Source organism: Hydra vulgaris, chromosome 12 (genome assembly GCF_038396675.1).
Source record: "Hydra vulgaris chromosome 12, alternate assembly HydraT2T_AEP".
NCBI classification, from domain to species: Eukaryota; Metazoa; Cnidaria; class Hydrozoa; order Anthoathecata; family Hydridae; genus Hydra; species Hydra vulgaris.
In genome coordinates this window covers 31,746,379-31,766,772 of record NC_088931.1, presented here as the reverse complement: position 1 = coordinate 31,766,772, position 20,394 = coordinate 31,746,379, and the positions used below count along the sequence as shown (strand labels likewise).

The 20,394-nt window shown below is 27.7% G+C and overlaps 2 protein-coding genes and 1 long non-coding RNA gene across 4 annotated transcripts; all 3 read left to right on the top strand.

Moving 5' to 3' along the window:
- The first annotated feature begins 4,127 nt into the window (after positions 1–4,127).
- LOC136088064 (piggyBac transposable element-derived protein 4-like) lies at positions 4,128–5,318 on the top strand. The gene is made up of 3 exons (XM_065811718.1): positions 4,128–4,140; positions 4,366–4,546; positions 4,682–5,318. Exons 1-3 carry the CDS (start codon positions 4,128–4,130, stop codon positions 5,316–5,318), a joined length of 831 nt encoding a protein of 276 aa, XP_065667790.1.
- A 1,748-nt stretch (positions 5,319–7,066) lies between these two features.
- Positions 7,067–7,984, top strand: LOC136088063 (zinc finger BED domain-containing protein 4-like). The gene has a single exon (XM_065811717.1). The coding sequence runs from the start codon at positions 7,067–7,069 to the stop codon at positions 7,982–7,984; it is 918 nt and encodes a 305-aa protein (XP_065667789.1).
- Positions 7,985–9,230: 1,246 nt separating this feature from the next.
- LOC136088661 (uncharacterized) lies at positions 9,231–19,278 on the top strand. Of its 2 annotated transcripts, none has more exons than XR_010642377.1 (5): positions 9,231–9,400; positions 16,889–16,924; positions 17,315–17,350; positions 17,548–17,636; positions 18,077–19,278. It is a non-coding gene; the product is annotated as an uncharacterized LOC136088661 (long non-coding RNA). The 2 variants fall into 2 exon arrangements; XR_010642378.1 differs by lacking the exon at positions 9,231–9,400 and adding an exon at positions 16,378–16,686.
- The last annotated feature ends 1,116 nt before the right edge of the window (positions 19,279–20,394 follow it).

Below are 20,394 nucleotides of genomic sequence, written 5' to 3'. Positions count from 1 at the left end.
GAAGAGTTACTAAATCTCAAAAAAAATTCAATTTATAGAAAAAAATTTTTTTTACAGGAAGTTATAAATTATTATAAAAAATTATAAAAAATTTTTTAATTACAATATTTTTTTGTTAACGGGAAGTTACAGAAAGTAATTATGAAATAAATTACTTTCTGTAACTTCCCGTTAACAAAAAAATATTGTAATTAAAAAATTTTTTATAATTTTTTATAATAATTTATAACTTCCTGTAAAATATTTTTTTCTATAAATTGAATTTTTTTTGAGATTTAGTAACTCTTCCTGATGATCCAGCGATGGTGAAACTCCGAGTAGAAGATAAAAGTTAGATAAGTGTTTTTTACTAATTAATTATTGCTCTGTTCATTAAGAACATTGAGCACTCTATTTGTAAAATACACTAACATAATTTACATATATATATATATATATATATATATATATATATATATATATATATATTTATATATATATATATATATATATATATATATATATATATATATATATATATATATATATATATATATATATATATATATATATATATATATATATATATATATATATATATATATATATATATATATATATAGTTAAAGTTTGAATGTCAAGCTGGTAAAATTGTAAAAAATCAAAAAAGTTCACATTCTAAATACATTAAAGAATTCATGTTCAAATTTTCATACAATTCTGAAAACTTTTGAATTAGTTGTAACATCAGAAAGATTAAACAGATTAGGGTACTACAACACTACACCTTTTTGCGTTTAAGCTGGCAAATTTTCACTTCAACTTGGCATTTTTTCATTTTAATTTGCCAATTTAGAAGGCATTTTAAAGTTAATTGTTAAATCATATGGTCAAGACGCTGGAAGCGCTCATGATCTTCTGAAAATAAAAACTTTTGGAAGTGGGATATATAAAAAAGGAATATGTAATTACTATATATTATTTATTTTTAAAAACAATAACAAATTAACATAAAGAAAATCTTAAAAACTACAAATTAAAAAAAAATGTTCGAAATGTAATGTTAACCATTGTTTATATTAGAGCCTTGCGATTTTCAAACAAGTTAATAACTTCAAAATTATTTCTCATTGCCATTTTGGCTTTAATAGATAACAGATCATTTAACATACCATTTAAACGATTTTGTGGATTCTTTTGAAGTTTCTTTTACTATACTTCTTTACTGCAAGTTCTGAAAGTTCTGAAAGTTTAGTCTGTTATCTGAATGTAGATTGTCTGTTTTAGCCTGAATGTAGATTGTTGCACATCTTTACAGTCTGTTAACAAACTGTAAAGATGTGCAACAATCTACATTCATTAAAAATAGTATCCGGACTATAGTAAAATTCACTTCCACGAGAATACTTTACAAACTGGTTACTTCGACATCAATTCTTGTATTGCTATGTTGTAAAACAGTAGTTCTTTGTATTCTTTTTAAGTAGAACTTTGCTTCGAATTATTGCCAATTCTAGACATTTAAAAATATTTAAAGTAAATTCAGAGCCAGGCATTTAAAAGTAGTTTAATTAGTAGTTTTTAAATAATAATTTTTGGTAATATGTTATTAATAACTCGCTTGTCCAACTTTACCTACATTTGTTTCACTTTACCCAAATAGTAGGATTCTCTAAAATTAAAAAAATATCTACTTTATTATAACCTGCAATTTTAGAGGATGGAATCTGTGCCCGAAATGATGCTTTATTTGTTAAAACTTGTTTGGTTTAGTTCAGTATTTTTTAATGCCCTACTTCTTCCCACTCTCTCTACTGAAAAAATTTGTAACTTAAATACAAGTTTTTTCTACATTAACAATGCATAAATTGAATTATGACATGCGCAAGGAAAAAATGCTGCCAATAGATTAATTTTCAAAATGTCAGCTTGAGAAATATTATATGATTTACTCGAGTTGGATTCATTGCCATAACCTTGTACGCGGCAATCAATTTTAGGAATGTTATACTTTTTGACCATCGTGTTTATCTACAGGAAATGTTATTCTTAACCTCTTAGAATGACATCTTCTATGTTTTTAGTGTTAAGTTTAAAATGAACACTCCAATATCGAAGTTGACACAGTCAGTCGACAAAGAGTAGAAATTCCAGAAAGTTTCGTTTCATTTCTTGCACTTGAAGGACTATTTGTTAACCCGATACAATGACACTTTTTTAATAATGTTAGTATTTGAATAACAATATTTTTATTTAGGTATTTATAAATTAATTAAAATGAATTTGTAACTTATAAAAAAACATTAAGTACATTAAGTCTCGAAATATTGTTATAGTATCGAATGAAGAAGAACGGGAAGCGAACAGAATACCTCTGACAATATCGATTGCAGAAGTGCTAGAGACCGCTATTGACTAAAACTGTAAAAGAGTCCGCTATTGACTCTAACTGTAATTATATGTAAAGATCAATAATATGTAATAATATGTAAAAGTCTATTCGCGCTTTGTTTTGCTTAATAAATCAAATTTCAACATCTCATTTTAACATGTCTTCTATTTTATAAAGCTATGACATTTAAAACAATGCAAGAAAATATAACACTAAAAGTTATTTTGCAAAGTTTAACAAAAATTTACTTTTACTGCGCAAGGAATATCGCCAAAACTCGGCCAACGTTACATTTCATATATAACTAACTTTGTTTTTAGTTTTTCACAAATATACGCCGGATAAATTGTTTATATGTGGTAATATACAATTTCTATGTTTTTAACTACTCGATATTCTTTTGATTTCAGAATAACTTTTATTCAAAGTACTTTTAAAATTTATGTATTGGTAATACATTTAATAAACAATATCGAAATTCTAAAAACCGCTTTTAGCGCTCTAAGCAATTTCTAATAAAAGCATTACCAACTAACGTATATAATATTTTATCATACATTTTAAGAAAATTTATCTCTTAATGTATTCCAAAACCTTTGTATAGCTAAAACTAAAAATAATTGACAACTATCTCAATGCCCATTTTTGATGAAACTTTAAGACCAATTTGTATTTCATATCGTGGTTCGTATTTTTGGAATAAATTAATTATAACTAATATTATTTTTTTATTAAATTAACAAATAGTTTCTTTTAACTTCTATTTAAACGAACTATAAGTTACAATTAATTAATAATTAATTAACTAACTAATAAATAATAATTAAATAAATAGGGGAGATTGGGGAGAAGAGGTACACGAATTTTTTTTTTCAGGGTAATTGCAATACCTTTTTTATTTGATGTATGAACTGAACCAAACTAGTCTTAACAAATAAAGCAGTTTTTGGGGCACCAAATTCACCCCCTAAGATTGACAGAATGTTTTAATAAAGTATATATTTTTTGGTTTAAAAGGAACCCTGCTATTGGGGTAAAGTGAGACTAGTGAGGGAGAAGTGGGACAAGTGTGCGGGAGAAGCGGGACATTTGGGGGAGATGTGGGACTATATAAAAACAACTCCAAATTTAGTTAAATATTAATTTGAGTAAATTTTGATTTTAAAGTTAAGTTTAGTTTAAATAAAACGCGGCAATGGAGTAATGGTAGAGCGCTTGGCTTGTAAGCGAGAGGTTCGGAGTTCCACCACGTCTCTGGAAGTACCACGCTCAACTTAGTTTCTTCGCGCAGCGGGCCTTGTTTGTAAAGGTTCGTGTTTCCGAGTTAAAAGGTTGAGAGATGGTTGTAACCACACATAGAAAAATATCTGAAAATGCTTAGTCTCCTCGACTGAAGTGGCATCAAGTTATCAATGCCTTTTTCACGTTCGCTGCCGAGCTATTTTAAACTATGGTTTCTTTCTCATTGCCAAGACTAGATATCAACATTTCAATAAATAAAATATTTTTAATCTACAACAATTCTATAGTATTTTTTATTCTGAATATAATTGACAAAAAATAAGCACTACGAAAATACTCGTACTTCGGCAATGGAGAAGAAATTTTTTTCTCCAGTGCCGATGTACGAGTTTACTAGAAACACCGTAATGAGTATAACTCATTGCAGTGACTATAATGTAGTTTATTTGATGCATTTTTATAATAAATATTGTTTCAATTTTTTTGAACATGCACATACACATTGGCAGATATTATGAATAAAAAAGGTAATTTATATTTTGTTTTCTTAACTCTAAATTGTTGTGTTTTTAGACAAGAAACTAAAATATATTTGATAACTACATGATACTGCATGTTATTAAAAATGTAAAAAAAATTTGAAGTACTTAGGTATTAAAAAACATTTTATTGTGCACTTGGAATTTTTTACACAACATGCTAATTAATGTGTTTTATATTAAGTAGTTTCTTTTTTATAAATCTCATATTAGCTCAACACAGATGTTCCACAATTGAATCAGCACATATGATTATGGAAGATTGTGAGGATAGTGAAGATGATGATATTGAAGATTCGGATACATTTTTTGCTTATACTGCTACGTCTTCGAGCTTGACTGCATCAGAATCAGGTTCTGAAGATAATAACACTGAAGAAAGTGATGACGATCAGTTAACAGACGTTCATCTAGCAGCCACTGCAGAGGATTTTTTACAATTACAATTTACGATAACTTTTACAATTTGTTTGAATTAACAAAGCAGATGATAAATCAAAAAATACATTTACATTTGTGGTAATTTAAGAACTGACCGAAAGTCAAATCCAAAAGAATGCACTAAAGCAAAACTGAAACAGGGTGACGTTATAAGCAGAAACAGAGAGGGTGTAGTGGTTGCTAAATGGAAAGACAAAAGAGACGTGGTAATGATTAGCAACTTGCATTCGTTGCAAATGATTGAAGTGACAAACAGGAGAGGAGAGAAGAAAATGAAACCCAACATTATTAAAGTTTACAATCAATGTATGTCAGGAGTTGATAGGGCGGAACAAATGGTATCATATTATGATTGCCTAAGAAAGACAATTAGATGGTATAAAAAAGTAGCACTTCATCTCTTTAATACTTTTTTGTTTAATGCTTACTGTCTAAACAGCAAATATGGACTAGATAAAACAATTTCCTTGCTTAAGTTTAGAGAATTAACTGTTACGGATTTATTTGGAAAACGTTTGAATGAAATTGTGCCTCAAATCACCAATAATAGCTTCCACTACTTGTCTTCAATACCACCAAATGAAAAGAAAAAACTCCCAACAAAACCATGTCGAGTCTGCTCTAAAATAAAACGTAAAGAAACACGATATGAATGTGTTGTTTGTGAAAATAGACCTCCGTTATGTATTGGCGAATGTTTCAGAATGCATCATTCAAAAGAATAGGTTTGCACTTTAATTTTCATGAAATAAAATTAAAGCATTATCAGTATTTTACTTTTATCTGTTTTAAACTATTTCTGTCTTTATCCGCATTTAAATTAGGTTTCTTGGATTTTTAAAATAAAAACTTGAATGTAATATTTTCTGAAATCAAATGTTAAGCTAAAAAAAAAAAGTGAATAGACAAAGCAACGTCATGCACAAATATTATTTGAAATAAGTCATACTACGAGTATAAGTATTATTTGAAATAAGTTATACTACTAAGTATAACTACAAGTTTACTTGTAGTTGGCAAACTCATGACACCGGCTTACTACGAGTATTCTCGTAGTTGGCAAATATCAAAGTCCCCCTAACTACAAGTATACTCGTAGTGAGCAAATAAATGACGCTAACTTACTACGACTATACTCGTAGTTGGCAGCAAACGTGTTTATATAGATCTCTCTTTCCAAATTTTGTTTTAAATCAAATAAATAAGAATTAAAACTAAAATTAAATATTTTAATTAGGCGTCTCAATATTTTTATTTTGAAAACTATAAAAAATCGTTGCTAAAATATTCTAGAAATTTCCGCAATAAAATAACTAGAGATGGGCCGATTCCGATTCTCCCGATTCCAGCGATTCTCAAGGAATCGTAAGAATCGCGATTCTCTACCTTTTTTAACGATTCCGATTCTTTCTACAATGACTTTTTAACAACTTCACTTCTTTTATTAATACTTTCTTGATAATTGAAATAAAATATACACTCTTTGCTGTTGCGATTTTCTTTTGTTTAGTTTACGTTAAATTTTCACTTTTGCGTTTAATATCATTGTTGAAGTTAAGTAAACTGTGAAGGAAAACCTTAACAAAATTAAATATTGCAAATGCGCAAAATACTGCCGCAGAATTTCAATTGATATTTGAACCGGCGATAAATACTATTATAATAATCTTCTTTGCTTGTTTTATTATAACTATTATTGTTTGTATTATTATTTTTTATTATTATAAATGCTGCTTTTATTTCAGAATATAGTATCATTATCATGACAAAACGTAAGAAAAGCGAATTCTAATCCTGTTTATAATACTCCTACGACCATGCCAAGGGAACCTCAATCTATAACACTCAAATCCGTATTTATAAGTCTCGGGCCTAAGTCTGAGGATGCGGAGATCAATACTAGAAGCTCTTCTTCTACACTTAGTTCTGTAAAAATAAAGCCTAGATCTTCATCTCCTAAACAACCGACAATACACCAAGTGTTTGCAAAGACCAGGCCTTTCACATCTACAGATCCGAAGGCAATAAAAATTACAAGGCTTATTGCAGAAATGGTATGCACAGATAACCAACCTGTTAGTATAGTAGAAAATTCTGGTTTCAAAAGGTTACTTCAGTTTTTGGAGCCAAGGTATACAATATCAAGCAGGAAATGTTTCTCGACTATTGAAATTCCATTTATCAGAAGGTATCAAGTAAAATTCGTTTCTTGGCAAAGAAAGTTGATCATGTTAGTATAACTACCGACTTGTGGAGCTCCACTGCTAATGTTGATTACATGAGCCTAACAGAACATTTCCTCACAGAAGATATGAAACAAACTCGCATTTTTCTTGACGTGGTACCTTTTCCTTACGAGTCCCACACTGCAGATAATCTTTTTAAATTTGTGAATGGATTACTTGAGCGTTGAGGACTACTTGAGAAACTCAATGTAGTAGTAAGAGATAACGCCAGAAATATTGTCTCTGCTATGGAAGTAGGGAAGTTTTCAAACATTCCTTGTCTTGCTCATACACTTCAGTTGGTTGTAAAAGATGAGTGTCTCGACAATGAACGCATTTCTTTACTAACTGCTACATGTAGAAGAATAGTAAGACACTTTAAATATTCGGTTAAATCGTACAAACTTTTGAGACAATCTAAGGAAATTTTGGGACTTCCTAAACACAGCATCATTCAAGATAAGCCAACTAGATGGAATCGTACCTTCCACATGCTAAACCGTTTAATTGTACAAAAAGATGCGATTCTGTTGGTAACGCCACATTTCCCAAAAGCTGCTCGACAAAACAAAGAATTGTCAACAAAAGAATGGGACAGTCTGGTTTCTCTCGTTGCTACTTTAAAAGTTTTTGAAGACGTCACGCTTACTGCAAGTTCATCAAAAGTAACCACATCAGAAGTTATCGCAATAATAAATGCAGTTAACATGTCACTTGATCGCATCAAGGACTACGGAAATTTCAAAGAATCTCTGTGTGAATCTTTACATCATCGTTACGAAGACTGCGAGAACGAACCTATATATGCTTTTGCAACAATACTAGATCTCAGATTTAAAAACAAGATTTTTAGGAGCAGGACGATGGCTGAGAAAGCTCTTACTTTATTGATCGGTGAGTTGAATGCACTGGAAATAGAAGAAAGTCTTGAAAATAAAGTTGCTAAAAATCAAGAACGAACCACACCTGCTCCAGGTGCTGTCTGGTCATTATATAACCAAATAATCAACTCGAATTCTGTAGTAAGTATTGTATGTGCTTCTATATTATTATTGTACTTTAAATATTGCAAAATATTTGACAATATTTTTCCGCGTAGCGACCATGTTCGTCAAGGTCTGTGTTTCGGATTTATAGAATTGAGAGAGGGCTGTTACCACAATTAAGAACACAAAATAGTTTTAGAAAAAATGAGTAGCCTCCTCGACTGAAGTGGCCCCCTCTGCCTTAGGGAGGTTTTTTTTAAAATATTTTAGATACATACAATGTATCTTAAATATTTAAAAATAAAATTTTATCAGTGCAATACGCACTCAGTCGAAGTAGCAGTGTACTTGAAAGAACCTCGAATCACAAGTCACAAAGACGTGTTTGATTACTGGAGGAAATTTCTTAATATAAAAAAGCTAGCACAGAAATATTTAGGAACGCCTCTATGTACAGTGTTTTCGGAGCGGTTATTTAGTACTGCGGGGCTTATCTGCGACCGGAAAAGAAGCCAGTTTACTCCGGAACGAGTGAAATCCTTGTGTTTTTGAACAAAAACCTGCCTTATCTAAACTATCAGTACTAATGGTATTGGCTTATGTAAATGCTGAAAATACAACATTCTGTTTATCTGATCACTATCCATTACTTATGACTATATCATTTGTTTCTTATTAATAATAAGATTATACAAACATTCTGTATATTATTTGTTATTTAGTTATATGATATTAGTTAAGTTGCTATTATTTCAAAAGGCCGACACGGATTTTGGAGGATGGGGGTGGGGAATTGCATACTCCCTTATTTTGTAAAAAAAATCCTCATTTTCCAGGTCAATGTGGGTAGGGAGTGCTCACTAGAGCCTCGGTGTTATTATCCCTTTTTCACCTGTACATATAATGTTTTTACTTCAATGACTTCAATGTTTTTATTTTTTAAGTCTGTGTAAATATTAAATTAACTATAAGCACTATCAGTTAAATTAAAATAATAAAAATCACAAAAGAATTGGAATCGGTAAAGAATCGGAATCGCAATTGAGAACCGGAATCGGTATTTTTGGGAATCGGCTTATCTCTAAAAATAAACGCCAAGCAGTTAAGGAGAAGTGGGACAGCGTTTCTTTGTTCCGCTTCCGCTCCTCTAAAAATAACGCAAAACTGTTAAGGAGAAGTGGGACAGCGTTTCTTTGTTCCGCTTCACCCCTATGCACAGTGGGCCAGATGGTGGACAAAACCTAAAAATTAAATTTTTATTATATTCAAAACCAAATGATAAAACATATTTGTAATACTCTCATGTAAAGTTTTGAAAATTGTTTTGAGTATAACATTATCTTTTAAAACCACAAAAATTATTTGCGGTTTCATGTTATAATGAAAAATTTTTTTTTTTTTAAAAAGCGTGAAATTTTTTTTTTTTTTAATACATAGCTATACAATACTATAGTAAACAGTAACTTTTCAAATTTTATATGCTTACGGGATTAGTTTATATATTTAAGATATTTAACAGTAAAGCTTTTCGAAAAAAAATATAAAGTAAAGATCAGTCTTTATAAAATACTTATAATCTGGCTTTAAAAAAACGAGGTAAATTTTTAACATTTATTACTTTTATTTTGTACAAAAAGTTTCACAAAATTTAAAGAACCTACGAGGACCTATATTAAATACTTTAACTAGTAAATGTAATATGTATACAACCAATTTGAACTATATGCATTGCCCTAACTTTCCCTTTTGGGATTCTTTAACATTTTAAAATAATGATTTGTAACTTATGTTATTTGCTTAAAATCAACTTTTATTTTTAGTAAACAAAAATACATGTTATTTTGTTTATTATTTAATTCAAAATAAATTGCACTGTTTATTTAACAATTTTTTTGTTTTTTTTTGTTTAGTAATAAAATAAAAATTGCTGACATTTACGGACTTATACAACAAAATAAACTAGTTCCTAATGATATACCATTCTTTTCATTGAAATTAACTGTTCTAGTTTCTACAGATATTAAACTAGAGGATTCTGAGTGAAAAACTTTATAAAACTATAATATAAAAAGTTAATAGCTGCAAATAATGATAATACTCATTTCGAGAGAAGTAATAAAAATTGGCTAGCTCAAAATTTTCAATACACCTACATACATTAAATGCTACATCTTCAGTTAATGAAGTAGGGAAACCGTGTTGCTCTTTTAAAAAAGCTTGTAACAAAACAAAAAGAATAAGCCTAACAACGTTAGTAATATTTTATTTAGCCATAAATTACTTCATGCAATAAAATTGAAACTAAGAAGTGAGTTTAAATACAAAACTGGCACAAAAATTTCTGAAATTTGATATAAAAACCCCATTAAACCTGCTTAGATATATTCACCTGATGAAACTTTATCATTAACTATTAACGGTAATATATAAAAATCAACATACCAGCTTCCTTACAGTGGTAAGGAATTAACTAAACTGACATTTAGATGCAAGGCTGGTTTTGATGGTGCTACAGTATATAGTATTTACAAACAGGTAAGTTAAATTAAAATTGTGACGAATGAAGAGTGCCTGTTGATTATTTGTATAGTACCTTTAGAACTCAGTAGACTTAATAATAATAAAAACGTTGTAATATTATTCACACAGAATCTTCGGCCAATAGATTAAAAATAAAAATAATACATTATTATATATAGAGATGATAAATAATCTACAGACTTATCCAATGCGTCATGAACATGTAACAATATCAATAATAGAGTTTGAAATCTATGTATTTGTTTATATTTTCTATATATTTCTATATATTTATCTATATATTTCAAACCTATTATATAATAATTTCGATAATAGGGTTTCAAATCTAGTGATAAATTTTTATTTTTCCAAAGCATTTTTATTTTTAAAGTTTGTTGCATCAATTTTTATTTTAAGTTTATTCCACCAGAAGAGTTTCTTATTCAGTTCCACGATTTTAAGAAGTTATATGATTTGAAATTTAAAAAATTTAAGGTGGTTTACCAGGAAATAAATTTTTTTTGTCAAATTGAATTTTTTTTCTCAGAATATTAAATAAAATAGTTCCAATAATGAAATTTAGTTACTAGATATGAAAAGAAATTTGAATTTCTGAAATTTTTTATAAAAAACATCAAATTTTAGCCGAAAAAGGCATTAAACTGTACACATGGATGAAACAAGAAAACTCAAAGATAAATTATCTTTTTCTTTCGAAATTTTGCACAAATAATCTTGCTTATATTATCTAGTTCCTGAACTAAAATGATGTTCATTGCACAAATAGAAAGGCTAATTATTAAAATTTGCTATAACTTATGCCACTTTTCAGGGGGTCTACATGAAAAAATCATGAACAAAGAGTAATAACACTGTAAATAGAGCACCTTATGTCTTGATTTTAGTTCAGTCTCCAGATCTAAGTTATAACTGCAAATGCTAAAAATTTCAGCTCCATATCTTAAACCGATCTTTATATTTTTAGAATGCTATCTTAAAACAGCATTCTAAAAGTATAAAGATAAAAAACAGTCTAAAAACTTCCAGAAGCATGCGATTTTTTAGCTTCAAGTTCTTGTTCTTTATCAAACCAGCCTTTAGATAATCCCCTTAATTGAATTCTTCTTTTTTTAATAAAAGTTTTTTCTTTTCTCTCCATATTACTAACACGACGTTTGTCCTTTTTCAATGAACCGGTTACAGTCTTACCACTGTGTGGTATATTTAGATACTCAAAAACGCGTTTATGACCAGATGTTCCTTCATTAAAACTCAATATAGCTGAGTTCACTCCAATTTCAAGGGTAGCTTTCTTCACAAACACATTTTTGGGACACTAGACCAAATTACATTATTGATCCCTTCATTGCAATTTTGTGTTTCTCCATGAACGCACTTTTTCAATAATTGGTCATCACTTAAATCATTGAAATCACTTAATATAATATCATGAACCCATATAGGTAGATTAACTTTTGGTTTATAATTGTCATTTCCCTTGTCATCTTCTGATTTTTTCCACTTACACCAATTTTCAGGTCCTGCAGGACATAAAACATGGCGTTGTGATTGACTGTTAAAATTGGTACAGTGAAAAAGTACTGCTCTAATGTTCTTTTTCATTTGGTATATCTTTTGTGTATCATTTTGCAATTTTTAGCAGTTTAGCGAATAGCCATTCCAAAATAGATCTGGATGATATTCACTACCCTTTCTGTCAGATTATTTTTTTCCAGTTAACTTTAGCCCTCCATGTTTCTAAGATATTAAGTGCACCAATCCTTTCCAATGCCCCTGACAAGTTTGTGTGGTTTAAAGAACAATTCTGATTTGTTTTCCAATTTTCATATTTAGAATGTTGTTTTTTGTTGAACCAAATTTGACACCCTCTGCAATACTTGCTTAATACATCTGCATCAGCACATCGACCGCTACTTATAGCAGTAACTACACCATTAAGAGAAGAATGTCCTCAATTCTGCTAAGTACCATCAAGAGAAACCTGGATTAATGGAACACCTGTAGTGGATTTTTCAACAGCATTTGCTTTAACTTCATTTGCAGCAAACTTCATACAATCTTTAGCAGCAGAATCATAAGCAGCTTGAATCAATTTATGATTATGTTGAAAAGCATTTACATTCATGCAACTCATCATTCTTAAGTTAATATCAAATGCACTTCTGCCTTTACTTTGTGTGCTTTTGTCTGCAGTATTACTTGTAAAAGTGCACCATTCATATGAACATGATGTGCATTTGATTTTCAAACTGTGTGAAAATCCCATTCTCTTTGAATCATCATTTTGTATGGTTACTCCATTTTGACAATCTGGGCTGCTACCAACTTGCATTAATATTTCTTTGAGAATAGGAAAATAAATAATTAAATTAAAATCATCTGAACACTGTTTTTCATTCAATTTAAATTTACTAAGCTTTTTAGCACTACATGATTTTTTTAGTAAAGTTGTTGTTACTATTTTGGTTTTCCTTGCTTTTTGGAACTTGTTCCCAGCGAATGTCCTCTTCACCTTTCTTAAATGATTTTTTTTATTTCCCATTACTTTTTATATTAGCTATATTTAAATAATAAAAGAACTAAAATCCATAAACAACTTCATTAGTAAAGGTAAACAAAAATATAAAGTTTTGTCATTTATTCATCTCTTATATAACACTGAAAGTAAATGTAGTTTGTTTATTTTTTTTTTTAATCTACGGTATAGAGCAGACTTAACCATCATACTAAAATTCAATTTTTTGAAAAGTATGCAAAAATTAGTCCAAAATAAGAAAAAAAAGTGTGTTGATAGGGGCTGTTGCTATGGAAAATTATTTTAACCACCTCGTTTAAATCTTAAAATAAATCTTTTGTGTTTGTTTTTCTGAAAAACAGATTTCAGAAATGAATTCAGGGATAATTAATTATCTTAAAACAATCTAAACTAAAAATTTGAAAAATTTGAAAAATATCAACTTTATTTCCTGGTAAACCACCTTAAATCCGCGTTTTTATAGTTTTATAAAGTTTGTTAAATAATATTTAGTATTAGCAACTATTTAACTAAAATTTATAATAAAAGTAAATATATCTTAATAAAAAGTGATTCTTAAGACATATAAAATGTTTAAATAAAAAAAGATCAAAATACTTTTGTCCACCATGTCTAATATCCGGCCCACTGTGCTATCTAGGGAAAACAAAGTATAACTAAAATTACAGCCACACAGTTAGAGCTAAAATATAAATTTAATTATTAAATGTTAGATGATAAGTGCATTTCCCTATAAAATAGAAAAAAGGTGCAACAACAGTCGAAAATAAATATATACATTATTTACTAGACTGTCAGCAAAAGTACTTTTTTGGGGTACTTTCAAAAAAAAGGGTTTTCACCGCGCACAGGGAGCGGAAATGATGTCTACTAAAAAGAGCACATGAAATCTTTACGTTTACATTAAATAACAGTAATTAGGCGCTGCTGCGAAATAAAATTATAGGGGTATCCCACTTCTCCCGCAATATTCCAAATAACTTTACCTACGAATATATGTTAACGGTTGATAATGTTTTGGTAATGAGAAGTGTAATAAAAGATGAAGACATTTTTCAAGATATTATTGAGGTAGTTGACAACGAACTGCAAGGAAAAGGAAATGAGCTAACCGATGAACCGGTGATAAAACCAACAAGTGAAAAAGCTCGAAAAGCTGTTGGGACTATTTTTATATTTTCTCATTTACGTTACTCAGAGTGGCGAAGTTGAATCAGTTGCTTTAAATGTTTCAAAGCTGTTTGAAAATAAAGTTGTTCGAGTCATTGAGACAAACATCAATTTCAAACTTCTTAAATACATCAAAACTTTATAAATATATCTATTTCAAACTTCGTGCATTATATATATATATATATATATATATATATATATATATATATATATATATATATATATATATTTATGTATATATGTGCTAAATTTCACATAACATTCTGTATTTTCATATATATGAACATAATATTTATATATTTAACAACATTTGATAAGTTTTGAAATCTCGATAAGTCGGGCATTTTTAAAAAGTGTGACAAACCAAGAACTTATCCGACTTAAATATATTTTAATTATATTTAATAAATAAATAAATTAAAATATATTTAAAATGGACAATAAATATATTTTATAAATATAAGTTTTTCTTGAAAAATAACGATTTTTTATTTAACTTTTGAATGGAAATTTGTAGTTGGTAAAAAGGTGCTAGATGGATGTTTATAGTAAATAATTTATAAAATTGCAAAATAAATTTTTTGTAATTTACTTAATTTAATTCTTGAAAGATTTGAAATTTATATATCAGGTAACTTGGGGAATTATTGGCATTTCGGGAAACATTTTCCACAAACATCATAATATCTAAACAAACGGGTTCCTGGAGAATAAGAATGGTATTTAACACAATAAATATACATATGCTATATAGCTAATACTCTATAGTGTTAAATTTATTATAAACATATTTTTCATTAATATAAAATATACTTTACCTGCCTTTAAATGACATAAGGGTATATTAAGGGCAAATTTTTTTTAGACTTTTTTTTTTTATCAATATAGATTTATAATAGCTTATCTTTTTTGATAAAGTTTAATTTATATTAATCAGTTTTAAACATTAGGGTTTGTTAGGGCAAATCCTAATAAAGTATCGGATAGGGCAAAATCAGGGCTAGCCCTTAGTCGACCTAAATTTTAAGGAATTTAAAACTCAGAAGAAAAATAAATTACGGAATGATTTTGTAAATGGGCTGTTTTTATTAGCATGGTTTTTGTGAATCATGGCGTGGTAATTGTCAAACAGCTTTAATTTAATAATAAAAAAGTAGTTTAATAAAAAAGTTGTAATTTGTCAATCGTAGCATGGTAATTGTTTATCCTTATCCAGTTAAATTGTAATAGGTATTTATACTTTGAATTCAATTTAAAAATATATTGTTGGAATATATTTCTTCATAATTTCTCTCTGTACTGAAGTTGTCTTTGATATGTACAAACGAGTGGTTTGATTTTTGCTTTATTTATTATTTATCTATATTATATTTATTTATTATTGTAATATTGTTATCAATGTTATTATTATTTATTTATGTGTTATTATTGCTACATTTTATGTTATTATTATATTTAATTGTTATCTATGATATGTACATACAATTTATATTGTATTATAATTGTTCTTAGTATTATTAATACTTTGTTATTATTATTATTTTGTATTATTACTATAATTATTACATGAATCATTATTATTTGTTTAACAATCTTTTCTTCTTTTTTTTCTCTCTTATTTATATTTTTTATGTTTTTTAGGTGTCACTCCATTGACTAGTTTGTAACTATATGAGTGACACCTAACTAAATTCTATTAATTTCCGATGAGCATTTGTAAATTTTTATTGATATGGTTAGAAAAAAAATTTTGAATTGTGTCTAACAAAGTATGTTAAAAAACCAGTATTATCTAATATTTTGCACTAAAATTAGATATTACTAATATATTGTAAAATAGTTGAATTAATGGTGATAAACAACCATAATAATATCAAATTTGCCTTTATCATATATGATAAAGGTAAATTTGAATCCCCATAATTTGATAGTATTGTTTAATAATTACAATACAAAGCTTTATTTTGTGTATATATATATATATATATATATATATATATATATATATATATATATATATAGGCAATATATAAATATATATATAGGCTATATATAAATATATATATAGGCTATATATAAATATATAGGCAAAATTACTTGCCTGATGATTGTGGTAACACATGAAACTCAGAGTTGCAATATTACATTATATTATAAACATTAGCATTTAGCTAATTCCTGGTACTGCAGGTAACAGTAACATATATATATATATATATATATATATATATATATATATATATATATATATATATATATATATATATATATATATATATATATATATATATATATATGATTAGCTTTTAGTTTTGCAGTGTGCAACAAGTTATGACACCCTGAAAGAAACTTTAAAGTTTATTTATGAAATGAAAATGAAAAAACTATAAATTTTATACAAACTTATTTCAACCCAGTCCATAGCTTATATAGACAACAGCTGCCTCCAGTTTATGTAAATATAAAATACAAAACTATGTTTATAGATATGTTTATATTTTCTGTTTATATTGTTTTTAATTGTTTTTTATTTTTTTTAAAGAAATTATTATCCAAATTTTTTTTAATCCATCCACTTCATACAGCTTCTGTAAACTCAAGTTTTAATACAGATTTTTGTTCTGAGTCACTGGTAATGTTCTATTTATTGCAACAGTTTAGATAGTTTGTTTAGTAATTTTTTATCTATAAAATATTTTGATATTTTAGGTACAATTTAACCAGGATACTGCTGTTAAATCAGCTTTAAACCCCTGCCACCTTTAAAACTAATTATGTGAATGTTATTAAAATGGTTTTTTTAACTAATGCATAAAGTTTCTACATATTTTTAGAGTACAAAAGAAACAAATATCCAAACATCATCAAGTGTATGTAATGTAATTTTATAAACATATAATTCTGCTATAATTTTTCAAATGATAAGTTTTTGATACAACTTTTTATTGTTTTAATGTTTCTCTTCAATAACTACAAGTTGTTAAATTAAAGTATGTTTTCTTTTTCTAAACCTTAAAGGTAAAATACATTTAATATTGCTTTATTCTAGTTTTATTGCATCAGAACTTATTTTAAATTTGCTGTTTATGATAATTTGAGATTTATTCTATTTTGTGTTATTGCTATATATTTTTTAAAGATTTCTAGTTTACTATTACCTGCATCTATCCAGGCAACTGCAATTTTTTAAAAATTGTGATATACTTTTATATCTTTCGCATAATACATTTGATTATGTTAATATCTTTTTTTTCGTATAGGTTTCAAGTGTTCCACAAACAGATAATCAGTCAAATGTATGCTGCAAAATATTTATTTTTCATGCAAAAGTATTATCTTGTATATATATATATATATATATATATATATATATATATATATATATATATATATATATATATATATATATATATATATATATATATATATATATATATATATATATATATTGTTGCTATTATTGTAAAATGTTGTAATTTTAATTGAGTCCCAGGTATTCTGCTGATTCAAGTTTATTACAGATGCGTGATAGTATGCTTGGTATTTGCAGTCGTCTAAATGGTGAACCATTTGGTGCACAAGGTTTAGATATTTTATATTGCTAAGGCTCAGTATTTATTTTTTACAATGTTTTTTCATGGAAATTATTTGTTTTAAGTAACATTAGTAACAGGTCATTATCTTATGAATGCGTATATTTTTTGTGAACTAAATTCTATTCAATCTAAGTTGACAAGCCTTAAAAAATCTCCTCAAAAGTGAGTGAAATTTAGAGCTGCTTCGAATAATTTTGATATAAAAAATATATTGATATTATCTTTTAAATAGCAGTCTTGTGAGTCATTTGACTTACAATCACTGTTTGAAACAATAAAATGAAGTAACAAAAGTTGTTAATCTATTGTTATAAACAATTTACTTATATTTATACGCATATTTATATTGTCGATATGATTATATGTAACAGTCTCTTAAATAAATAGTAATTATTAAGTAATTATTTTAATATGATGTATTTTTAGCTTCAACTGTTCACTTTTCCCCCGGCATCACGAAAAAAGAAATCGAGTTAAAGTTGCACGATTTTTCAATAACGCCATGAGATTACACTGGTGGTCGGCTGCGGCGATGTAAGAAAACAACAGTTTCGAGTGACGCGAAAGATACAGTGACGAGAGAAGTGAAGAAGACAACGAAGATGATAACGCTCCTCGATAAAAGAAGCGAAAGACATCTTTAAATAAATAATAGTATCTTGTATTTTGAATAGCATTACTATTTAAATAATATGTAATATATAACAGTTTATGTAATACGAATCGTAATAATAAATAAATTTAAAAAATATTTTTTATATTATAGATAGATTTAATCGACGTCGTTCATAATATCAAGGTCATTCCGAAGTCATGATATCAATATCACTTTAACATCGTTGCAACAACTTTCCATTGTCGAAAGACATCAGAAGACGTTAAAAACGTTAATAAAACAATGTCGCTATATCAATTTTGGAATGACGTCATTAAAAAGTTTTTAAATCTCTGTTAATAAAATATTTTTTAGCGGCCCGTAAACTGAAACGTCATAGAAAACAATTTTCATGCATTAACTGGTGACTTAACGCATATTTATATCCGTTGAGAGGCCGTTCATAAAAACAATTATGGTAGAAGTAACATTTTTTACGGATGGATGAAGTCATTCACCAACCATGAAAAGAAATTCCAGTTGGCAAATCCGTGTTTTAAACGGCTAAATATATATAATACATATTAATACGTTTTAATACGCTTTTTAGAAGCCTTAAATACGTTTTGTGGGAAAAGGTTCACGCTATCTAAATTATAACGATGCTGACGTTTTTGGTAATTTCCATTTCCAAATACGAAGCTAAGAACTGTTTTGTAAAAGTAATTTTTTTGCGTTTTTGGGTCAGGAATCACAGCAAACACATCATGTTTTTTGACGTATTTCTGTTGTACTTTAACGTATTTCGACGTCAAAAATACGTTTAAAAAATGTCGTTTGTTAGTGATCGACTAAAACAGAAAAAAAAAGCCAATACCGAAATAAACCGGAACTTCGGGTACTCTAGTTTGGTGCCGAAACCGAAACCGACATTTCAGCAAATATTTTACCGATACCGACATTTCGGCTAGTCAAAAATAATTTCATTAGAAAAATTTATTTCAAAATGAAATTTTACATAGTTGTTTTTTTATAATCGTTGTTTTTTTTATAATCATATAATGTAAGAATCGATTAAACGTGTATCGCAAATTGAGATTTAATACATAAGTTGGTGATATAAGTTAATAGCGAAAGTTAACAACTGGCAGATTTTCTCTGCAAAATTCAATGTCAAAATTCTCAAAAATTTTTGTGAAAATTCTTAAAATATTTTAAGAAAATTCTCAAAAATAAATGTTTCAAGGCGATTTTTTTTGATTGATTTTCTTTCACTTGCTATGGTTTTACGAGATTTTTAGAAACGGACGTAACGAAAACAATTTATTTTATTTTTACGCACCAAGTAAACAAATTTTCTATAATTAAAAATTCTATAAATAAAATATATATATATATATAAATTTTCTATAAATAAATTTTCTTTAAATTTCTATAAATAAATTTTCTATTCTATAAAATTCTATAAATAAATTTTCTATAAATAAATTTTCTATAAATAAATTTTCTATAAATAAAAATTTTCTATAAATAAAAATTCAAAATGGTTTCTGAACCATCTTTTTACCAATAAAGTAACCTACTATCAAACTCGATCCATGATGCATCTCATAATCTAAAAATTCACACATTGGTTCATAATGTGTATATCTAGGATTCCAGTTTACAACATATACCTTCTGATAACTAACATCGTAAATACTACTGTGATCAAAAAGTAAGGTGAATTTTTAATTTAAACTTCCGGCCTTATTCGAATCGTCCAATCTTTTTTAATTTTAAGTTGGTAGGAATGTCATTAACATTTGCGCCAAATTACATGTCAAACTCATAATTATTTTTTTTTGTTTACGCTTGTTTCTGAAGTACCAAAAGTGCATTCGGCGATTTTCACGATGTCTGATTTTGTTAAGCAAAGAAGTGCTATTAAATTTTGTTTGCGGAATGATATTTCTGCTGCTGAAACGTATCGAATGTTGCAAAAGGCCTTCGGTGAAGAGACTATGTCTCAAAAAAATGTTTACAAGTGGTACAAAGATTTCAAAGAAGGCCGAGAACGTGTTGATGACTTGGAACGCTCCGGACGACCATCGACTTTGATTGATGATTGCCACATCAACAAAATCAAAGAATTGGTGCTTGCAAATTG

Bases quoted from the DNA above. Each gene is read 5' to 3' on its own strand.
- LOC136088064 (XM_065811718.1), top strand. The intron at 4,547-4,681 runs GTTAACAGACGT...TGGTAATTTAAG, and splicing joins GAAGAAAGTGATGACGATCA to AACTGACCGAAAGTCAAATC.
- LOC136088063 (XM_065811717.1), top strand. From the start codon at position 7,067: ATGGAAGTAGGGAAGTTTTCAAACATTCCTTGTCTTGCTCATACACTT.